General features: G+C 41.0%; 2 protein-coding genes across 2 annotated transcripts; both read left to right on the forward strand.

Moving 5' to 3' along the window:
* The first annotated feature begins 1,193 nt into the window (after positions 1-1,193).
* LOC129071527 (60S ribosomal protein L6-like) lies at positions 1,194-2,102 on the forward strand. Its single transcript, XM_054574822.1, has one exon. The coding sequence runs from the start codon at positions 1,208-1,210 to the stop codon at positions 2,072-2,074; it is 867 nt and encodes a 288-aa protein (XP_054430797.1). The 5' UTR covers positions 1,194-1,207; the 3' UTR covers positions 2,075-2,102.
* Positions 2,103-4,879: 2,777 nt separating this feature from the next.
* Positions 4,880-15,179, forward strand: METTL2A (methyltransferase 2A, tRNA N3-cytidine). Its single transcript, XM_054574823.1, has 9 exons — positions 4,880-5,006; positions 5,215-5,306; positions 7,148-7,506; positions 8,564-8,613; positions 8,933-8,993; positions 10,413-10,552; positions 12,166-12,272; positions 13,618-13,683; positions 14,443-15,179. The coding sequence occupies exons 1-9, from the start codon at positions 4,894-4,896 to the stop codon at positions 14,598-14,600; spliced, it is 1,146 nt and encodes a 381-aa protein (XP_054430798.1). The 5' UTR covers positions 4,880-4,893; the 3' UTR covers positions 14,601-15,179.
* The last annotated feature ends 4,768 nt before the right edge of the window (positions 15,180-19,947 follow it).

A 19,947-nucleotide genomic window follows, 5' to 3' on the forward strand; every position in this document is an offset into this window, starting at 1 on the left:
AATTTCTACATTTTCTAAGCAGCTCATTGCAAACTACTTTTTCATAGATATCAAAATTATGGTTTCTTGCTTTTGTCTAGTACATTCTTAGCAGCTGGAAATGTTGGTATCTTTTGAATTCTGACCAGTAAAAAAATTTAAGTCATAATATGGTTTCCCTTTTCTAATTCTTACTAATAAATAGATGCCATTCTGTTATTCCCCTAGCGACAGCTGCACTCTGGGGCCCCCACCTGGCTCAACACTGCCTGGGCAGAAAGGGGAAGATGAAAGCAGGCTGTTACCTTGACAGAAGGCTGCCCTTGAGAGCTCATGAGGGCCCTCCCAGCAATAAGCATCTGGTTTATGGGACTATAAATGGCATTAAGTTTTTTAATCATCTGTCAAACTGACGGGAGGCAGGGGATGACAATGACCTTTCAATTTCAGGTTATGATGTCAACATCCCCCAGGGAATCTTGATTAAATTTGGGTGTTCCTAAGGCTCCTTAGCCACATATCTTCAGAACAATCTCTTGGGACACACTTAAAAATAGCTGATATCATCCATTACATTTCTTGTTGTTGTTGTTGTTTAATGTACTTAATAAAGCAGCACATATATAACTACATTACAAGTTGGGTGGTTGTAATTGTTTTATTGTGGAAAAATATATATATAACTTGCTATTTGAATCATGTTTGAGTGTATATCATCCATTCCATTTTTTCTCTTATAGAAAAAGGAAAAGACATGTTCCATATTGATAGTGCCAGTGGCTTATAACTTAAAATTATAACATTCCAGGAAAAAGCAATGACTCCCAAAACTGTTTAATGAAAAAGACTTGATGTAATTTTGTGTTACCTTGAATATTCAAAACCATATAAATATACTTGCCGTTCTTTATAGTATTGTGATGTTTGGAAAAATAACTAACTTTATAGATAAATGATGATGTTTTCTGACCAAAAAAAACCCCCAAACAAAACACGATTTATGGTTTTACAAGAGATTTTTTTGGGGGGTGGGGTATGGCTGCAAGTGTAATTGGAAATCTAAAAGATATAGTTTGGATGCCAAGATATTAGAATTCTTGAAATATTTCCTTGAATCAATGGAATAATAACATAATATTTTTAAGTAGATCTCTTCTGGAAAATCTAAAATGTACACTAATACATTCTCTCTATTAAATTGACATATATCTTTTTCCCATCTTGCAAGATGGCAGGCGAAAAAACTGAGAAGCCGGATACCAAGGAGAAGAAACCTGAAGCCAGGAAGGCTGATGCTGGTGGCAAGGTTAAGAAGGGTAACCTTAAGGCCAAGACGCCTAAGAAGGGGAAACCCCTCTGCAGCCGAAACCCTGTCCTAGTCAGAGGAATTGGCAGGTATTCCCGGTCAGCCATGTATTCCCGAAAGGCCATGTACAAGAGGAAGTATTCCGCAGCTAAATCCAGGATTGAAAAGAAAAAGAAGGAGAAAGTTATGGCTACTGTCACAAAGCCAGTTGGTGGTGACAAGAATGGTGGTACCCGAGTGGTTAAACTTCGCAAAGTGCCTAGATACTATCCTACTGAAGATGTGCCTCGAAAGCTGTTGAGCCACGGCAAGAAACCCTTCAGTCAACATGTGAGAAAACTGCGGGCCAGCATCACTCCTGGAACCATTCTCATCATCCTCACTGGGCGCCACAGAGGCAAGAGGGTGGTTTTCCTGAAGCAGCTGAGCAGTGGCTTGCTACTTGTGACTGGACCTCTGGCCCTTAATCAAGTTCCTCTGTGTAGAACACACCAGAAATTTGTCATCGCCACCTCCACCAAAATTGATATCAGTGGTGTGAAAATCCCCAAGCATCTCACTGATGCTTACTTCAAGAAGAAGAAGCTGCGCAAGCCCAGGCACCAGGAGGGGGAGATCTTCGACACCAAGAAGGAGAAATATGAGATTACAGAGCAACGCAAGGTTGATCAGAAAGCCGTGGACTCACAAATTCTGCCAAAAATCAAAGCTGTCCCTCAGCTCCAAGGCTATCTCTGCTCTGTGTTTGCTCTTACAAACGGGCTTTATCCTCACAAAATGAAGTTCTAAATTTCTTTTGAGAAACCTAATTAAACAACTGATCTGTTAAAAAATAAATAAAAAAAAATAAATTGACATATACTGTTGGTGACAGTATACACTGGCATCTCTCTGATGGAATACAGGATAGCAACGGGTACTCAGCCAGTCACTCACCAATTATTTATTGAGTTATATAGGATCTGGATAAACAACAGTAAACAAACAGATAAAATACCCTGACCTCACAGAGCTTAATAATGGAGCTAATTATAACCACTGACTTTAGTACTTCCACTTCTAGAAATTATTCCTAAAGAAATAATCATGAATATACAAAATGATTTTGTTACAAGGGTGTTTATCATGTGAATTTTTAAGTAAGAAACTTAAAGAAGACTAAATGTCCAATAAATCATGGTACAGCTATGTAAAACAATACCATAATAATTAAAATGATGCTGTAAAAGAATGATATTCACAAACTATTATTAAGTTTACAAGCAGGCTACAACTGCTAGGAGGCATGGGGAAACTTTATGGATTAGTTCTTAAACTTAATTATAGTGGTGGTTGCACAAATATAGATTTTATACAAAAACTCATCGAACCATACACTTAAAATGGATGGGTTTAATTATAGGTAAATTATACTTCAATGAAGCTGTTAAAAATAGGGGCACGAAGCAATTTGCTCTAAAAATACTTTAACTTATAAGTTATTTCTATAAGTAAATTAGAAAAAAAAGACTGGAAGGATATAAACCAAAGTGTTCAATGGGTTAAATTACATATGGGATGTCGTATTTTTTTCTTTTGTCTTACCTGTATCTTCTAAATTTTCTACAATAAACATTTACTTTGCAATAAGAAAAAAGGAGAAAACCTCTTTTAAAATTAAAGTTTTTAAACCAGCTTATTCAATTATCTAGGGCTGCTACAAATGCTGTCCAGGTTCTGTGAAACCTTAAGGAGAGCAATTTGGGATACCAAGGGTGCCTTCCCTGGCTCTTCAGTTCCAGAACGCAGACCTCCAGAGACCAGAATTTCCACTGACTGAAACCGAAAGAAAAACGTGAAACGATTAACTACGCTGTCCCGGATTGACACCCAAGGCAGTAATCCAAACTGGAGTACTAAACCTTTTACATGCTTTGAACCCATGTCACCCGCTGAGCTAGGAGAGTTCTCACTACTCACCAGCAGGGGGCCCCTTAGCTCCTCTGAAACGCAGTGCGGCGTGCGGTCGGCTCACCACACACGACTCAGCCTAGGCTTCCAAACTACTTGGGGGAAAAAAATATTTGAAGTGCCTCAAAAGATGACGAAAAATGAGTTGTACAGACCAAGCAAAGATAATGGCATAAAAGTTAAGTTTAGGATACTTTAACACATTTCATCAACAGAGCCCAAGTTGTTTGACATTTTAAATGATTCTAATTGTTGGAACTAATACAATAATAAGTAAAGTCAAGAGTAAGCTCTCTGCAAGAAGTTATGCAGTGGGACTGCTGATTGGGAGACCTAACGGCTTTTGGCGTGGGGAGAAGAAAAGCTTTTAGATGAGAGAACAAGATGCCAAGAATAAGTATAAATGAACCATCATATCTGCAAACAGCTGGCCTTGAGAAAAGATAGGAATACTTGTATTTACTTGGAAGGGAGGTTTTGTTCAAAATTTTTCAGCTCAAAAGACCACGACAATGGCAAAACTATTTTGTCTTCCAATAAAATACAAGTTCTTTACTATCTTTTCTAATTCACTCATGTATTTTTCTTTGTGATCAGAGAAGATTTGGAGATTGTTCCCATTTCTTTCGTGGGAGAGGTATAAAATCTCTCATTGCTCCCCCTAGTTTTGACCACGGAAAAGAATCTGCAATGGAGTAAATGACCACAGGTTATCATCATGCGCTAAGTCCAGTACCGCACTACTCAAATAATGAACCCTTTTCTTTTCTCCTTCCAAATGGTAATCATCACTCTTCTAGAAGTCTTCTCAACTAACCTTATATTGACGGCATACCTTCTTCTTAGAGGCTCTTCAGAGAATCAGTTTGTAGCAATTATTGAAACAGAAATGTAAGGCTGAAATGTATTAACAAAACTGTATCTGTGTATGAATTACAATCTTGAGTGTGCAAATAAGCTTGGGTATGGATTAATTCAAACAGGTTATTAGGCTGTACATTTTTTTAAAGATGTTATTTTATTTTTAGAGAGGGAATGGGAGCGAGAAAGGGAGAGAAACATTGATGTACGAGATACGCGGATGGGTTCCCTCACGCCCGCCCCCAAATGGGGACCTCGCCCACAACCCAGGCATGCGCCCTGACTGGGAATAAAAGCGGCGACCTTTCTGTTATTTATTTCATATCTTTCCCCGAGAAAAGCCTAAGGAATAGCTTTGCACACTATGAAAAACTGATTCTAGAGGCTGGAAAATTGCCCTATTTCTTCACTCTGCGACCTATCTTCCTCACTTCTTTTGGCCATTATTAGTTCTACAGTGGAATTTGATATCCATAATTCTCAATGTGATTCAAAATTTTTCCTGTCTTACAACTTGAGTGAAACAGGGGAACCTGTTAGAGGATCCCAGCATTGAAAGAAGGTTCAAGCGAAAAACGTCTCTCACTTTCTTGCCGCCACGCACGCCCACCAGAACCCTTGCCCAACTTGAGACAAGCCCCGCACGGCAGAATTCGAGCGCCACCGCGACACCCACGGCCCGGGCAGCCCGGCCCCTCCTCCGTCTTTTCCCGCCCAGATCCCGGGCCTTCCGGAAGGGGGCGTGGTCCCGCAGGAAGTTCTCGCCCTACCGAGAGGCAGGTATTTCCGGCTCCGGTATGATGGCAGGCTCCTGTCCTGAAGGCGCGCCCACGGCGGACAACGGGAAGAGGCAGCAGTTTGGGAACCGGTTGCTGAGCGATCCGGCGCGTGTCTTCCACTACAATGCCTGGTAACCGCCCTTCCCTTCCTCCGGTCTGCGGCTCGTCCTCTGTCCTTCCGCCCTGGACCCTCCGAGAAGCCCCTGACCGCCAGCTACGAGTCCCCTTGCCCTAACTCGAGTCGTTCTGCTTCCCCAGAAGAGGCGCCCCGAAGGCAGCCACTCACCCTGCCGGCAGCTGGAACATGAGGCCCCTAAATTGCCTGTTTGCTTTTCCCAGGGACAATGTGGAGTGGTCGAAAGAGCAGGCCGAGGCGGCGGAGAGGAAAGTCCAGGAGAACAGTACCCAGCGGGTGTGCCAGGAGAAACAAGGTGAGCCTAAGGCGACCCTCGATGGTATCCATAGCCAGCGTGCTGCTGAATGCGCTTTCCGGGAGGCCAGAGAACCGAGGCTGCTAAGAGCCTTTGTTACTGGCCTCGGGGATAGAACCGGAGAGGGAGGGGATGTGCAAGGATGGAAAAGGGTTAAACAGGTAAAATCTTGTTAGGGTGTAGAGGACGTTTTGTTTTCGGTTGATATTATTTTCTAGTGTTTTAGCTTTTAGTTACATCGATTAGACCCATATTCATATGGCTGGCCTTTGGCAACCTCCATAAGATTGTCTTAGAGGATGTATTTAACACATGATTACACTTTGAGGAAATGTTACCTACCAATGAAGCTAGATTCAAGTGGTTATATTCTAAGTGTTTTTGGAGGAGGGGACTAATGACTAACGAATTACGTGTTTTTCCTTGTGTGTCGGCTGTGAGGATTTAAGGCCAAGGAAGGATGGGTGAAACAGAATGGAGATAAGTCTAGCCAAAGAAAAAGAAACTGCTTCTGAAGAGGTGGATGATTTCGCTGAAAAATATCCCTAGATAGTAAAACTAGGACTGGCTGGGCCTATATCCTAAGAGACAATTGAAGGTAGGACTAGAAATTGGGGAGTAGTACCCACTGAAAGATTTTTGTACAACATTTTAAAAAATTCCAGTTACAAAATATTTACCCTACATAGTTTGACAGGGACTAGATCAAAGCAAGTTAAAGTTTAAAGAGATTTTGAAAATCATGTGGTCCAATATCCTCTTTTTACAGTTAAAGAAACTTGGACCGCAGGACACTAAGTGCCTTGCCCAGAGGTAAGCAGTTAGTAGTAGCAGTGGTGGAACTATCCAATTTCTTAGATATTTTCTAATAAGATTTATGTATATTTTTAGAGAAAGGGGGAGGGAAGGAGAAAGATGGAGAGAAACATTGATGTGTGGTTGCCTCTCGCACTCACCTTTACTGTGAATCTGGCCCGCAACCCAGGCATGTGCCCTGACTGGTAATCCAACCGGCAACTGTTTGGTTCACAGATTGGCGCTCAGTCCACTGAGCCACACCAGCCAGGGCCAATTTCTTAGATTTTTATTCTTTTCTACGACGTTAATCAAGATCCTGTATTAACAAAGAGTAGAAAACTGAAATCTAGGACAACCTTGGTCACCTTAAACAACAGCTTTCCTTTAAATAGTCAACACTTTTTTAGTATAGTCTGTTCTCTGACATCAAAACTCTTCTCATCTGAAGACATTTTTTCCTTGTTAGCATTCTCTATTTTTCTTTTAGCCTTCTTTCTATTTTTAGTATCTATTAGTAGTAGAATTCATTTCTAGGCTCTGCATTCTAAAGAACCACAGACATATTTGAAGAACTGCCTATATCAGAACCATTGAGTTCACATGGGAACAAACTGAGTAACCTGGGATATTTAGCTTGTGAAAGAAGATCTAGAGGGGAAAATAATCGCCCTCAAACACAAAAGAGTTGTTTTGTTGGCCTTGAGAAATGGTAGTGCCTTTCTACCAAAAGTGATTAGACAGAATTTTTTGTTTAACATTAGAATTTTCTAATAGTTAAGAGCCGTTGAAAGATGTGGGAAAATAATTGGTAGGTAGTAAGTGTCATGGCAGAAGTTGGATTCCATGGAAGGACAAGTTATGGAGAGAATTCAAGCAGGACAGGTGGTAGGACTAAATGATCTCCATCTCCAAGGCAATGGCTCTAATTGAGCATACTTTTAATATAAAATGATATTCGATGAAGCAAGGTGACAATTGACATTAGATACAAATAAAATACTGAGAAATGGTTCTTAAATTTTTTTTCCCTTAAACATTTACAGTTGATTATGAGATAAATGCCCACAAATACTGGAATGACTTCTACAAAATCCACGAAAATGGCTTTTTCAAGGACAGACATTGGCTTTTCACTGAATTCCCAGAGCTAGCCCCTAGTCAAAACCAGAATCACTTGGTGGATTTGCTCTCAGAGAACAAGAGGAGTCAAGTGCCTGGATGTAAGAGCAGTGAGGATGGACCCGGTTTCATAACAGAAGAACAGCACGAGTGCTCTTCAAACAGCCTTGGGCATAAAACACAGACCCTACCTGTGGTAGAGAATGTAACTCAGAAACTCAGTCACTTGGAGATGCCTGCTGATGAGTTTCCTGGATCCTCAGCCACCTACCGCATATTCGAGGTAACCTCCCTTTATTGTCTGGTAGTAGGGTTAGCAAAGTAATGTGCACATGGTCAGTATAGAGGGGCCGACCGTAAGTGACATGTGTCTGATGAAGATTTGACTCTTAATGCTGGCCAAGAAACACCTCCATTTTTTAACTGAAATGCCCTAAATGCAGACCAAGATACCTGGTGGTTGAGGCAAAGAAAGAAAGATCTCCCAAGGGGCTCCCTGGGAACACCATATTGCATCTGGAAGTTGTAGGTCATGTTGCACGTGTCATCTGTGACAAGAGTCCCAAGATGATTTCTGTTACTTCTCTTATGATACAGTTATAAAGTGGAGAGGTTAGTTGGAATGGTGCCTGCTTCTCAGACATGGGAGAATCCTTGTCTTTTGAGTTTGCGCAGTGTTGCAGAGGCAAGGCTAGACCTGGAAAAGTGTCTAGGTGGGTACTGTAATGTAAATTCACAAATGGTGACTACATACTCCACTGGAAGCTCATTAGGCTTAAGACTGAGTCCTGTGGTATGACCTTGTACTAGTCTCTTCACATCCCCAAACAGAAGGGGACTTCTGGCTCTCTCTGTCTCGTAATTTTTATGAAGATTAATTGAAATAATGTATGTAAAATAGCTAACAGTGTTTGGCATGTAGTAAGCCTTTAGTAAATAGTCACTGTTTTTATTATTATCACACCCAGCACACTATTTAGGACAGTGAAATAATGGTTCCCTTTTCATCAATTTTTCAGCCCAGTCTATTAGAAATGTTTTTCTGCGATACTATGGAGCTCAGTAAGAAAAGAATTCATTTACAGGACCATTCACTAGAATTCAGAAAGTACAACCCATGCCCTTTTTTGAGACCAGCTTCCTCCTGCTAATGAAAGCCCATGCTACCTCTTTAAGGGCTCCTGAGGTCAAGGTCAGGAAATGTCATGGGTACTGTTTAGCTCTGACCACCACTTCATCCCAAATACAGTTAGGTAAGGTTACCTATTGTTGATTACTTACCTAGCTTCAGGTAATTAATTTGGGAAGCTCTGTGATTAATAGTTCATTTCTGTCTGCAGGTTGGTTGTGGAGTGGGAAACACAGTCTTTCCAATTTTACAAACCAACAAGTAAGTATGTTGTAATAAAGTTTAACTATGACAGCAAAGAGGAGGAAAGTGGGGTTTGTTTATCAAAGCTCTTACTGCATCAACTATAACAGTGGGTTATAGGGGATTTGGATCTCTACATTATCTGTTAATGGATTGTTTTTATTTAATCTGATTTATAAGTTACCTTTATCATTAGGGAAACCATTGAGATTTGAAACCTGTCACATTGTTAATTTGTGATACCTTTTATAGTTTCACTCTTAATCAGGAGAGAAAATAGGCATAATCCAGTTTGTAATGTAATTGTTCTACTGTTTGTTTTTCCTGCCCATTTCAGTGACCCAAGACTCTTTGTTTACTGTTGTGATTTTTCTTCCACAGCTATACAACTGGTTCAGGTAAGTACAGTGACCCTATCAGTAAATTTCATTAATTAAAGGGAAAGGGTCTCCTAAAAAAATCATGGTTTCTAGCTATATTCTTATTGTACTGTGGTCTGAAAGTCAAAGATTTATTGAAACAACCTGGAATAAGGGAGAGGGTCAGACATAAATATGGAATCTGCCACTTTCCAGCTGTAGAACTTTGGGCAGGATTTTTTGTTTTTTGTTTTTAATTTTTTAAAAAAGATTTTTTTTATTTTTAGAGGGAGAGGAAGGCAGGAATAAAGAGAGGGAAACATCAAAGTGTGGTTGCTTCTCGAGCATCCCCCAGTGGAGGCCTGGCCCACAACCCAGGCATGTGCCCTGACTGGGAATCGAACCAGCGACCCTTTGGTTTGCAGGCCAGCACTCAATCCACTGAGCCACACCAGCCAGGGCAGGTCTTTTGACCTCTCCAAACATATTTTTGAAGAACTGAAATGAGATGATTGTTCAGTCAAGTTTCTTTGAGTTGCAAGTCACAGAAACATGTAGACAAATTCAGCCAATAAAGTGAAATGTCATAGAACCCAAGAGTGTCAAGTGTAGCCAGGACTGAAACTCAGCCATGAAAAGGTGTCATATACCAAGGCAAGTTGACTGGCCAGTAAGATGTTGCCACCCCTTCTATTACTACACCTCCCTCAAGTTCACAGTGTCTTATCTCTCGCTGCCCAGTGCTCCATTGCCTTTTTAAAATTTGTTTTCTTTTTGCAGACTAGCTTTCAGTAATAGGTTTCTTCTGGTTTTGCACGTGGCCCCAACATGTTTGTCCCTCCCAGCCTGTTGCAGGTCCACCCTGTTCGGAAGTTCTCAGAATCTCACCAGAATGACTGTCCCTGATCCAAAGTCCCCAGGAAGAGGCCGGCTGACCCAGCCCAGCTGCTTGCTCTTTTTAATTAGCTGTGACCAATGAGGAACAAAGTCAGATTTTTGGAGAAAAGAGATGTGAAAAGAAAAGTTTCCCTGAACTGCATTTGCTACAAGTAACATTTTCCTGTAGAATTCTGTGGTCAGTGTAATATGCTATAGTTGGATCAGGAGTCATTTTAAATCATGCTTTTTCAATATGTTTTGTCTTTCTCCTTATGAGGTTCTTCTTCCTCTTGGTCACTTACCTACCTGATCATTTTCTAGTCCTCAGATCTATCTCTGCATCAGTATAAAGTAGAGGAATCGGGAACAGTCCATTTTAAAAACACCAGTTAGATTCCACAGGCTCTTCACTAGAGTTGTTCTTGGTTCTTAGCCTTTGAGTAAGAACGTGTGCCTTAATGATTCGAGCTCTACCCCTCAGAGGAAAGTAGCCACAGTTATACTTAAAGCAAGATTAACTTGTCTTGAGGCTCTGTGAACATTTTCTAACCCGTGTTTCTCTCTCCCAACTGTCTGCAGACAAATTTAGCATATGATCCTTCTCGGTGTTTTGCCTTTGTTCACGACTTGTGTGATGAAGATAAGAATTACCCAATTCCCAGGGATAGTCTTGATATCATCGTCCTCATATTTGTTCTTTCAGCAATTATTCCAGACAAGTAAGTTATAGGTCCCTTAACTAGTAGTGTAACAAAAACAGCTTTAGTGAGGGGCCTTGCTATCAGAGTTGGACCCTGAATAAAAAGTCCTCTTTTTTATTTTTTTTAAGATTTCATTTACTTACTTTTAGACAGAGGGGAAGAGAGGGAGAAAGGGGGAGAGAAATGTCAATGTGTTGTTGCCTCTTATGCACCCCCTACTGGGGACCTGGCCGGCAACCCAGGCATGTGCCCTGACTGAGAATCAAACAGGTGATCGTTTGGTTCTCAGGTTAGCACTCAGTCCACTGAGCCACACCAGCCAAGGCTGATAGACAGAAGCCACTCCATCTAAAGTAATAGAAGCATCTCAACCATTTTCCTAAATTTGTCCTGAAGTTCAGCTTTTGTTTCAGCTTCTAAACCTCTGCTTATTGACTTTAGTGTTTGGTTCTTCTTTTCATTTTTATGGTGTAATATCCCCAAAAAAGGAGGGAGCCATTCTTAATGGGTGTATGGAGAAATTTCCTGTTATCTCACAGCATGCTGTTTTAGAACTGTGAGTGCCACCACTGTTAGATAGTGCCTCATTATTGGCCTTTTAAAATGTTCCGAATAAGTGAAACTTATCAAGAGCATAACATTTACAGTGAAGCTTAACTCTGCCGTTCTCTGATACTTAAGTTCTATGGAAAACTGAAGTTCAGTAGAATTTCATAAAATCAATTTAGATAAAAGACAATTACTATACTCTAAAGGACACTATTAAAGCCTCATAGACATAGGCAACTTGTCTTCCTGGTGAAGTAACTGTCTCAGAGAAGCAGTGTTGGTTGGAAGCCTGGGGCGGTGATTGGTTTTCCCTAGCCCATGTTTCCTCCAGAATAGCACTGAGTCCCCTGACCTGACAGGGATATTGTGAGTGTGCAGTGAAGGCCGATGGAGCACAGCCCAAAGGGCCTGGTCTGGCTCAAAACATGAATGACTGCAGAAGCTTGAGTGCTACAAACTTTTAAAAACTGACACGGACTGAAACAAAGCATTAAAGTTAAAAATAAATTATTAACTATTTAAATAAACTTTCAAATGTTTTTTTGTAATTTTACAGCATTTATACTTCTAAGTAAGAAAAGCCAAAACCTGTCCCAGGCCTCGATATAGAAGGTGTAGAAGGAAATGTGAAACGCTCTGGCCATGGTATTTATTTGCATACTGACTGTCACTATGTAAATGCTAAGTTCTTAAGGTTCAGTCTTTATTTAACGAATGGAAAAATTCAGTCTCTGTGTTCAAAGAGCTTGGGCCTGGTGGGGCAGGCAGATGAGTCCACTGTTAGTCCCGCAGTGAGTGGTCAGGGCAGAGATGGCTCCGCAGGAGGCGAGCCGAGGAAGCGTGGGAAATGAGCCAGGCAGAGCATGTACTCCCCTTGTGGAGCCCTAAGGCAGAAGCATGTTATCCGCAGCTGTGAGAAGACACATCGTAAATTCGGATGTGTGCTCCAGTTCTAACGAAAGCAAGGACAGAGGATCTAAGATTTCAGGGTTACGAAGTCCACTGGGTTTTCAGAATATGCAGTGAGGAAAAGGAATCCTGTCCCTAAAGAGACCTGATGTTCACTCCCTGTTACCTCACAGGATGCAGAAGGCTATCGACAGGCTGAGTGGGCTTCTGAAGCCTGGAGGGATGATACTTCTGCGAGACTATGGCCGCCATGATATGGCTCAGCTTCGGTTTAAAAAAGGTATTTAGCTACTATATTCAAAACAATGGTTTTGTCATCAGAATAGACATAAAAATCAGTGGAACAGAATAGAGACTCTAGAATTATAGCTCCACATACAAAGCCACTTAATACATTACAGGGCTGGTCTGTTTTTGAAGACTTGTATAATCTAGGTATTAGAGAGGTCTTTTTAACCAAGAGAGCTACTTTTACAAGAGCTATTTGTAGAAAAAAAGACATTTGAGTACATAAATAATTTTAAATCTGGTATGGCAAATGATGCCATTAATAAGTTAAAAGACAAATATTTTTGGTGTGTAAAACAGATAAAGACTTAATAACATCTGTGCTTTTCAAGGGACTCTTAGCAAATTGATACGGAAAAGATCAGTGACCCACCCAAAACACAGGGAGGGATATTTTAGGACTGATTCACAGAAGAACATATTTAAGTGGCCAGAAACAAAACTTGGAGGAAATAAAAATAACAATGAGATACCAGTTCTTAAAACTACTGCTGGCCAAATCAAAGAGATATGTTCTTCAATTACAGGTAAAATAAGAATTGTTAACAACCTTTTTAAAAGCACCCTGGTGTATCTAAACAACAAATCAATGTTTCCCTCCCTCTCTCCCTTTTTCTAAAATAAGTAATTTTTTAAAATAATAAATAAAAGCACCATGTATTATCTATTCGAGTCAACAGTCCTTTGGGGAATTTCTCAAGAACCAGCCCATAATATATACATAAGCTAAGCCTTGGAAACAAAGTGAATGCTTCTGGATAGGGGAATGTAATGCTTGTCACTTGAGGTAGATCCCATTCCACTGGTCTTGGGTGGGTGTCGGACGGGGGTTCCATTGTATTACCAATTGAGAAAAGCAGTGTGCAGACGAGTATTTCAAACTTGATCCCACAGATAGCACTGGCTGGAGAGAGATACACAAGTAAGTAAAGCAAATAAGATTATGTTGACATTTAAAAGGTGAAAGATTGCACACCAGGATGTCAAAATAGCATAAAGTCAGGGGGCGGTGAGCAGCAGAAGGGAGAATGCGTCCAAGATAAAAACGACGTGTGTGTCATCATACTTATGAATATGTGTGTGGACATGTGGAGAGACATGCAAAATGGCAGTCACTAAAATGATACTGGTGGCTGTTTTAAGTTTCCTTTCCTTAAATGTAGCTATATTGCTTCATGTTTGCTTATTTTTCTTTTTTTTTTTTAACAAAAAGTATATGGTATTTATTTAATCAGGGAAAGGGGGAAACACAACCTGCTTGAGCACAAAACAGAACTCTAACGGGGCTCAGTCGCATGTGTTAAAGTTTCTCTGATTTTTGCCACATCGCTCTGCAGGTCAATGTCTATCTGAAAATTTCTATGTGAGAGGTGATGGCACCAGAGTTTACTTCTTCACACAAGGTATGAAAGCAACACTTACCTTTATGCTAACACTCCCAAAAATCATATTAAATGTTCGTCCGTGGACTTTCAGGAGTAAGACCATCCGGCCCTCCTCCCACCTTTTGCAGCCTTTTCCTGGCCTTTTCTGTCCTTCACAGCCAACCTGAACCACCCCCTCTTCTCCAGATAGGCTCAGCTCATAAGCCTTCAGTCTTCCACCTTGTTCTTATGCTCTCTGTCCTTCCCTGTCACTGTGTTCAAAATGGGAAAATAGCCCGTTTTGCAAGACTCTAGAGCCGCTGTTTCACCGTGTAAGTGGATTGTGCCCCAGGAGCGTTAGGGTGAACTTAGCGTTCACTGGGTTCCAGCTGCCCCCCAGAGCCGCCCTCCTCTGCTGCTTGCCCAGCTGCAGGTTTCCTCCTCCACCAGCGCCTTAGGATCACTCCTTTGCTGAGCCCCCGGCCAGCAGGGCTTTTCTGAACCTTTGGTTAAAGTGATGGGACCTCTCCCCTTAAAAAAACCCAAAAAAACCCACGGCTTTGATATACATATATGTAGATTTTTACATGTAATATTAAGGGGTTTATTTGTGAAAATTCCTCCCCATCAGCTGACTCTGAGAGAGGCTCTCGCCCGGGTTCGAGGCCACCCCTCACGGATGGTTTGACTTCCCTACCTAAACATGAACTTGCTGTTTCCATGTCACGGCTGCATTTATAGCTAAACAGCCCCACTGAAACCACTTAAAATATAATAAACATGTCTTTTCCAAACTAGATGAATTGGACACACTTTTCACGACTGCTGGACTGGAAAAGGTTCAGAACCTAGTGGATCGCCGATTGCAAGTGAACCGAGGGAAACAGCTGACAATGTACCGAGTCTGGATTCAGTGCAAATATCGCAAACCTCTTCAGTCCAACACGGGCTCCTGACAGGAGGGCAGCTCCTTGGCTTTCTTAAAAGAACATCCACCGATGGTGTCTTGTTGATGTTGGACAGTTCAAGGAATCAAAATTGAGCCTTGAAGCTAGGAAAAACTACTTTTTACCAAGATTCCAACGATCATGCTTCATATTTGTCAAGACCTTTAATGTATACTTTTCTCCAGCTTTTTATTAATTTGAGATCTCAAAGAATCTCTCTTGCCATTTTGTAATATCTTCATAACTGAAATATTCATGGAAATTAGGAATTTTAAAGGCATCAAGAATTTATTTCCATGTGAAAGTATCATCTGTGATAAAGTGTCATTTGTATTTATTACCTTATTTGGGAATTCAAATATGTGGTTTCAAAGTATATTAAGTATTTCTTTCCTTCTAAGTAACCTGTGTCTAAAAACTGAATGGATCATTTTCGTTTATTTTTGGCATTGCTATGCTCTTAAATGTTTGCTGCAAAGAAATTGAGAGAACTTTATCACTTCTGAATGTGATCGATATCAGTGTTAATTTTTTCTATGTTATGCTTTTTTTCAGTTATTACTTTCACATGTTTCTCTCTTGTGGTCCATAAATTGTGGGATATGTTCAATTCTTCATTCCTTCATTTTGGATTTTCAACTTAAACTTTAACATTCTCATAATTGTTTTATTATTGTAGTTACATATGTGAAAATCTGAAAAGACACAAGCAATTTTTTAAATAAGGCCAAACTTACAGAAAAGTATAGTATCAGGAATATTACAAGGATAGTTTTTCTCTGAGTCGTTTTTAATAGTAAGTTGGAAGGTAATGTCTCAGTACTAGTACATATTTTAATATGTAATTCCTGTTATGGGACATAACCAAATAAGTCCATCAGAAGTAGAAACGTACGTGGAAACACTGCCATCCACAGAAAACCAAGTTCTCTCAATATTCTCAATATATCCTTTATCACTTAAAAAAAAAAAAAAACATTTTGTTGCTTAGTAGTCATGTCTCAGCATCCTTCAAGCTTGTTTTCATGACTTTGACATTTGAAGATTACAGGCTATTTTGCAGACTGCCCCTCAAATTGGGTTTACTGCTATAACCTCATGATTTGGTTCAAGCTCTACCATTTTGGCAAGAATATCAGAAGTGAAGCTATGCTTCTTCCATTGTTTCCTACTGGGATACATGCTTCTGAATTGCCCCTTTGGTGATGTTAACCTCGATCACTTCACTGAGGTGTTGTCTGCTGGGATTCTCCACTGAAAAGCTACTAATAAGCATTTTGTAGAGTAGTGCTTTGAAACTATAAAAACCCCATTCCTTACCAAACTTTACCCCCTGGTTTCAGCTTTTGCTTTTTCTTAGCTTATTACTCATCTGATGGTTGTCACAGTGTATTTTATTTTGGTTTGGTTTTATTTATTTTTAGAGAAGGAGGGAGGGAGAAAGAGAAAGAACAGCAATGTGCAAGAGATACATTGGTTGCCTCTTGTACTCCCCCAACCAGGGACGTGGTCTGCAACCCAGGCATGTGCCCTGGCTGGGAATTCAGCCAGCAACCCTTTAACTTGAAGGCTGGCACTCGATCCACTGAGCCACACCAGCTAGGGCTGTCTTTCCTGATCCCATCGCTTCTATATTTATTTGTTGGTGTTCTATAAGGAGTGCTTTTTTTCATCCATTTGCTTAAGATGAACTGATGGGGTACTTTTAATGCAATGAGAATATACTATCATTATTTTGATGCTCGTATCCCAGATTTGGCCAGCGGGAGCCCCTTGCAAAGCTGCTGTAATCTTTTGACACGTTCCTATTATTTCTTGAAAACTGCACAGGTTGTTCTAGGCTCATCTTGCACTTTGCCCCAGTCTGAATCGGCCATTTTCCTTAAGGAGTTCTGTTTCTTGAGCAGAGAAAGGTATTTAGAAACCAAGCTAAATGTGCTCATTACTATTGGGATGTTTCCATTCCTAGGCCACCTAGTTGGATGGAGCCGAGGAATAGATGTATGTATGTATATAAACATTTGCATCTATGGTTCTATACTTATATGTATTGAAAACCGTCAGTTCAGCTGTGGCTGGTGTGGCTCAGTGGATAGAGCACCTGTTTTGATTCCCAGTTGGGACACATGTCTGGTTGTGGGCCAGGTCCCAAGTTGGGGACATGCAAGAGGCAACCAATAGATCTTTCTCTCCCTTTCTCTCCCCCTATACATAAGAGTTCCCTTTTCCAACAATCCCAAACTCACATGATCCCCATTACTGTATTTTGTTGTGTATAATGTGCACCCACATTTTTGCACACATGCACAGGATTATGTAATCATACCTATGTATAATGTGGATCTTTATTTTTCCCTCAAAATTTTAAGCAAAAAAATGTGCATTAAACACAGCAAAATATAGTGTATTGGGCCGATCTCATACATAACAATGTGCTACCACCCACACATAGATGACCTTCTCACCTCTCTCAGGCTCTGACACTCCAAGCCACTGTCGCCACCATTTCCTTATATAGACACCCTCTTCACCCTGCCCTGGGCCCAGTAATCCCCTGGGGCCACCACCCCTTGGCCCCTGTGCTAACATCTACCTTGCCTGGCTTCACTTAATGAGTGAAAAGGTGGGAGGCAAGGGAGCTCTGTCTTTTCCATTACATTGAATTTATTTAAAAGGAATAGACTGAGTCACTGGAATGGTATTTTATATATATTTTGAAATGAAGAACAGATACATTAACTCAGTGGTCCACTGAGGACCCTCCTTTGGCATCTCTGAAGCATTTCAAAGCAACAGGAACAGGTTTTAGTTCGCGTTCCTAACACCTGACTTGGGCCTTAGGTAAAACAGATGAGCCTCTTCCTGCTCCCCGCCTCCGCCCCGCTCCATTTTATTCGCCATCTGCTAAGCTCTCCCTTTGCTATCTGACTTACCTGTCAGGCTAACTTGAACTCCCTAAGGGATTTTGCATAATTTTTTCAGCCTTAGACTTGCTAATGGTGGGCAGAGGACAATTAAACATGGTCAGGGTAGATTGAAGTATGACCTTAGTGCCACTCAAAAAAACAGACTGGACTATCATGCTGACTCTTAATGGCATCTCTTGATATTTTTCATGGAAAAAAGAAAAGTGCTGCGTTGGCTGGGAAGGTAGCTCCACGTGTGAAACTGCTCAGGAAGTTGTGTGGTTTAGATTCGAGTATAATAGAGAAGTGTTTCTGAAACTGACTGATCTTCCTAAGCAGTGTTAATTCAGCTGAGGAGATGAAGTTCTGTGATGTTTGAAAAATGAGAGACAGTTTAATTTAAAACAGGTGCACTGGAACGATTGGAGTGGAGCCATGTTCCTGAAGACGATGTCCAGGTCAGGGTGTAACACAATCACCCCGAGAGCATGGGTCCTTACACCACAAAAGTGATTCATCTCTGATTTTGTGTATTTTGAGCCTGGCCTCTGCTAATACTGTCAAACCTATGCTTTGTAATTGGTCCACTACCTGCCCTCATATAAGTTCATACTCTCTTGGGCTCTGGTTGGAAAATTAGGACCTTGGAAACTTAGTAAGAAAGGAAACTCTAATGGACTAAGACATCCTACTTTCCTCTAATTGATTCCTCTCTTTACTTAAAGATGTTACTTTAGTAATAGTGAGTTCTATCTGTGCCTTACAAGGTGAGCTCAGGACAAATAGTTTCTTTCACTCTTCACAAAGGCCTGTTCTTTGGTTTGTGGCTGCAGCTGCTATTTTCAGAGTCTGGCTGCATCGAAGCATTACAGATTTTTGTATGTTTCTTAATTTTGTGTGCAGGTTATGATTTGAGAGGTGGAGGAAGTGCTGATGATGAGTCTCACAGGTAAAAACACTGAAAAATAGGTCACAGTCACATCACTTTATTTCAATGAATTTCTAGGTTCAAGATTGGACCTTATCTCGACTATAGGGGACTGCACTGTGTAATCAAGTTACAGGACAAATAGCCACACAATCAGATCCTATGCTCCAGTCGGGGACCCTAAGACACAGTAGCCGGAAGCCTTGACCAAAAGCTCAAGCTTGGCATCTTCTTCCTGAGGTGAGCCCCAAATTGCATTCATTTATTCATTCATTCCCTACTTTTCTTTCTCTGTATTCGGATTTCTCCATTAAAACTTGAAATAGCCTTAGAAAGAGCCATTGTTTTAAACATTGATCAGTAATGGCATGTTAGACAAATACTTCCCAGGGGATGGCCAGGACTGGAGGAATCCCTGAGGTACCCTGCTCTTGGTAAGCCCCCACGCCCTCCTCAACCTTGCTTCCCATTACTCTATTTATTGGGTGATTAAGGCTGACACTCAATGGAGCTCACTAATGATGAGTTCCTTGGGGGATGTTTGTATTCTCAACACTTAGCACAGCACTTGGCCTTTGGTTGGAGCTCATGAAGGAGAACTGAATGACTTAGTTCCTTCTTCCTGCTGTGCCAGTACCCTCCTATCTCCAGAGACACCCACTGACACAGTTTGCATTTAACTACAGAAGACCACAGCATAAGCGATTGTGGTCGCAAGCACCAGCAGCTCGAGCTGGCTGAATGAGAAAACACAAGGTAGGAGAAGATAGGGTCTCGCGGACTCCCAGGGTAGAAATGTAGCGAGGCCTCAGAAGAGCCCTTGGAAGTGTGACTCACCACTACTCCACTAGGCTCTCTAAGGACCTTCTTCTCTCTTGCCCTCAGACTATTTGGAGGAGGAGACCATAACCTACCTCTGAAGGCTTGATGTCTCAGTAATACAGGCATGTCATGTGTGTGTTTGTGGTGTGTATGTGTATGTTTAGGTGTGATGTGTTCAGTTCCCAGGTGGGTTTACAGGCCAGGCAGAGTCCCCCAAAAACAATCGCAGAGTACTGTTTTTGTTTCATCTTCCTAAATATTGACCTCCAAGTACCACAATTATTTGATCTTTAAAAATTTTTTTGTTTACCTTTTAGAGAGAGGGGAAGGGAGAGAGAAAAAGAGGGAGAGAAAGATCTATGTGCAAGAGATACATCAATTGGTTGCCTGTCGCATACCCCAAACTGGGGAACCTGGCCCATAACCCAGGCACGTGTCCTGACTGGGAATCGAACCTGAGACCTTTTGGTTTGCAGGTTGGCATTCAATCCACTGAGCTACACCAGCCAGGGGAATTTTGATCTTTTAAAATTACTCACATGGTTAAATTTATTTTTAAGGAAATTATCAGTGCTATAAATGCAAAACAGTATCAATTGTCATGAACAGAAGGTACTTTTTAAAAAATAAAAAGAATGAAAACAAAAGCATAGTATAAATTCTAGCTGGATCCCATTGCTGGTCAGAGGCTCTGATCCAT

Source organism: Pteronotus mesoamericanus, unplaced genomic scaffold (assembly GCF_021234165.1).
Source record: "Pteronotus mesoamericanus isolate MK-2021 breed Mesoamerican mustached bat unplaced genomic scaffold, CSHL_Meso_final contig_269, whole genome shotgun sequence".
Lineage (NCBI taxonomy): Eukaryota > Metazoa > Chordata > Mammalia > Chiroptera > Mormoopidae > Pteronotus > Pteronotus mesoamericanus.

What these genes read in the sequence shown, in the direction of transcription:
- LOC129071527 (XM_054574822.1), top strand. Translation starts at nt 1,208, where the DNA reads ATGGCAGGCGAAAAAACTGAGAAGCCGGATACCAAGGAGAAGAAACCT.
- METTL2A (XM_054574823.1), top strand. Translation starts at nt 4,894, where the DNA reads ATGATGGCAGGCTCCTGTCCTGAAGGCGCGCCCACGGCGGACAACGGG. An exon ending in GGTGTGCCAGGAGAAACAAG is followed by an intron (nt 5,307 to 7,147) that starts GTGAGCCTAAGG and finishes AAACATTTACAG; the next exon opens with TTGATTATGAGATAAATGCC. An exon ending in CAGCTATACAACTGGTTCAG is followed by an intron (nt 8,994 to 10,412) that starts GTAAGTACAGTG and finishes AACTGTCTGCAG; the next exon opens with ACAAATTTAGCATATGATCC.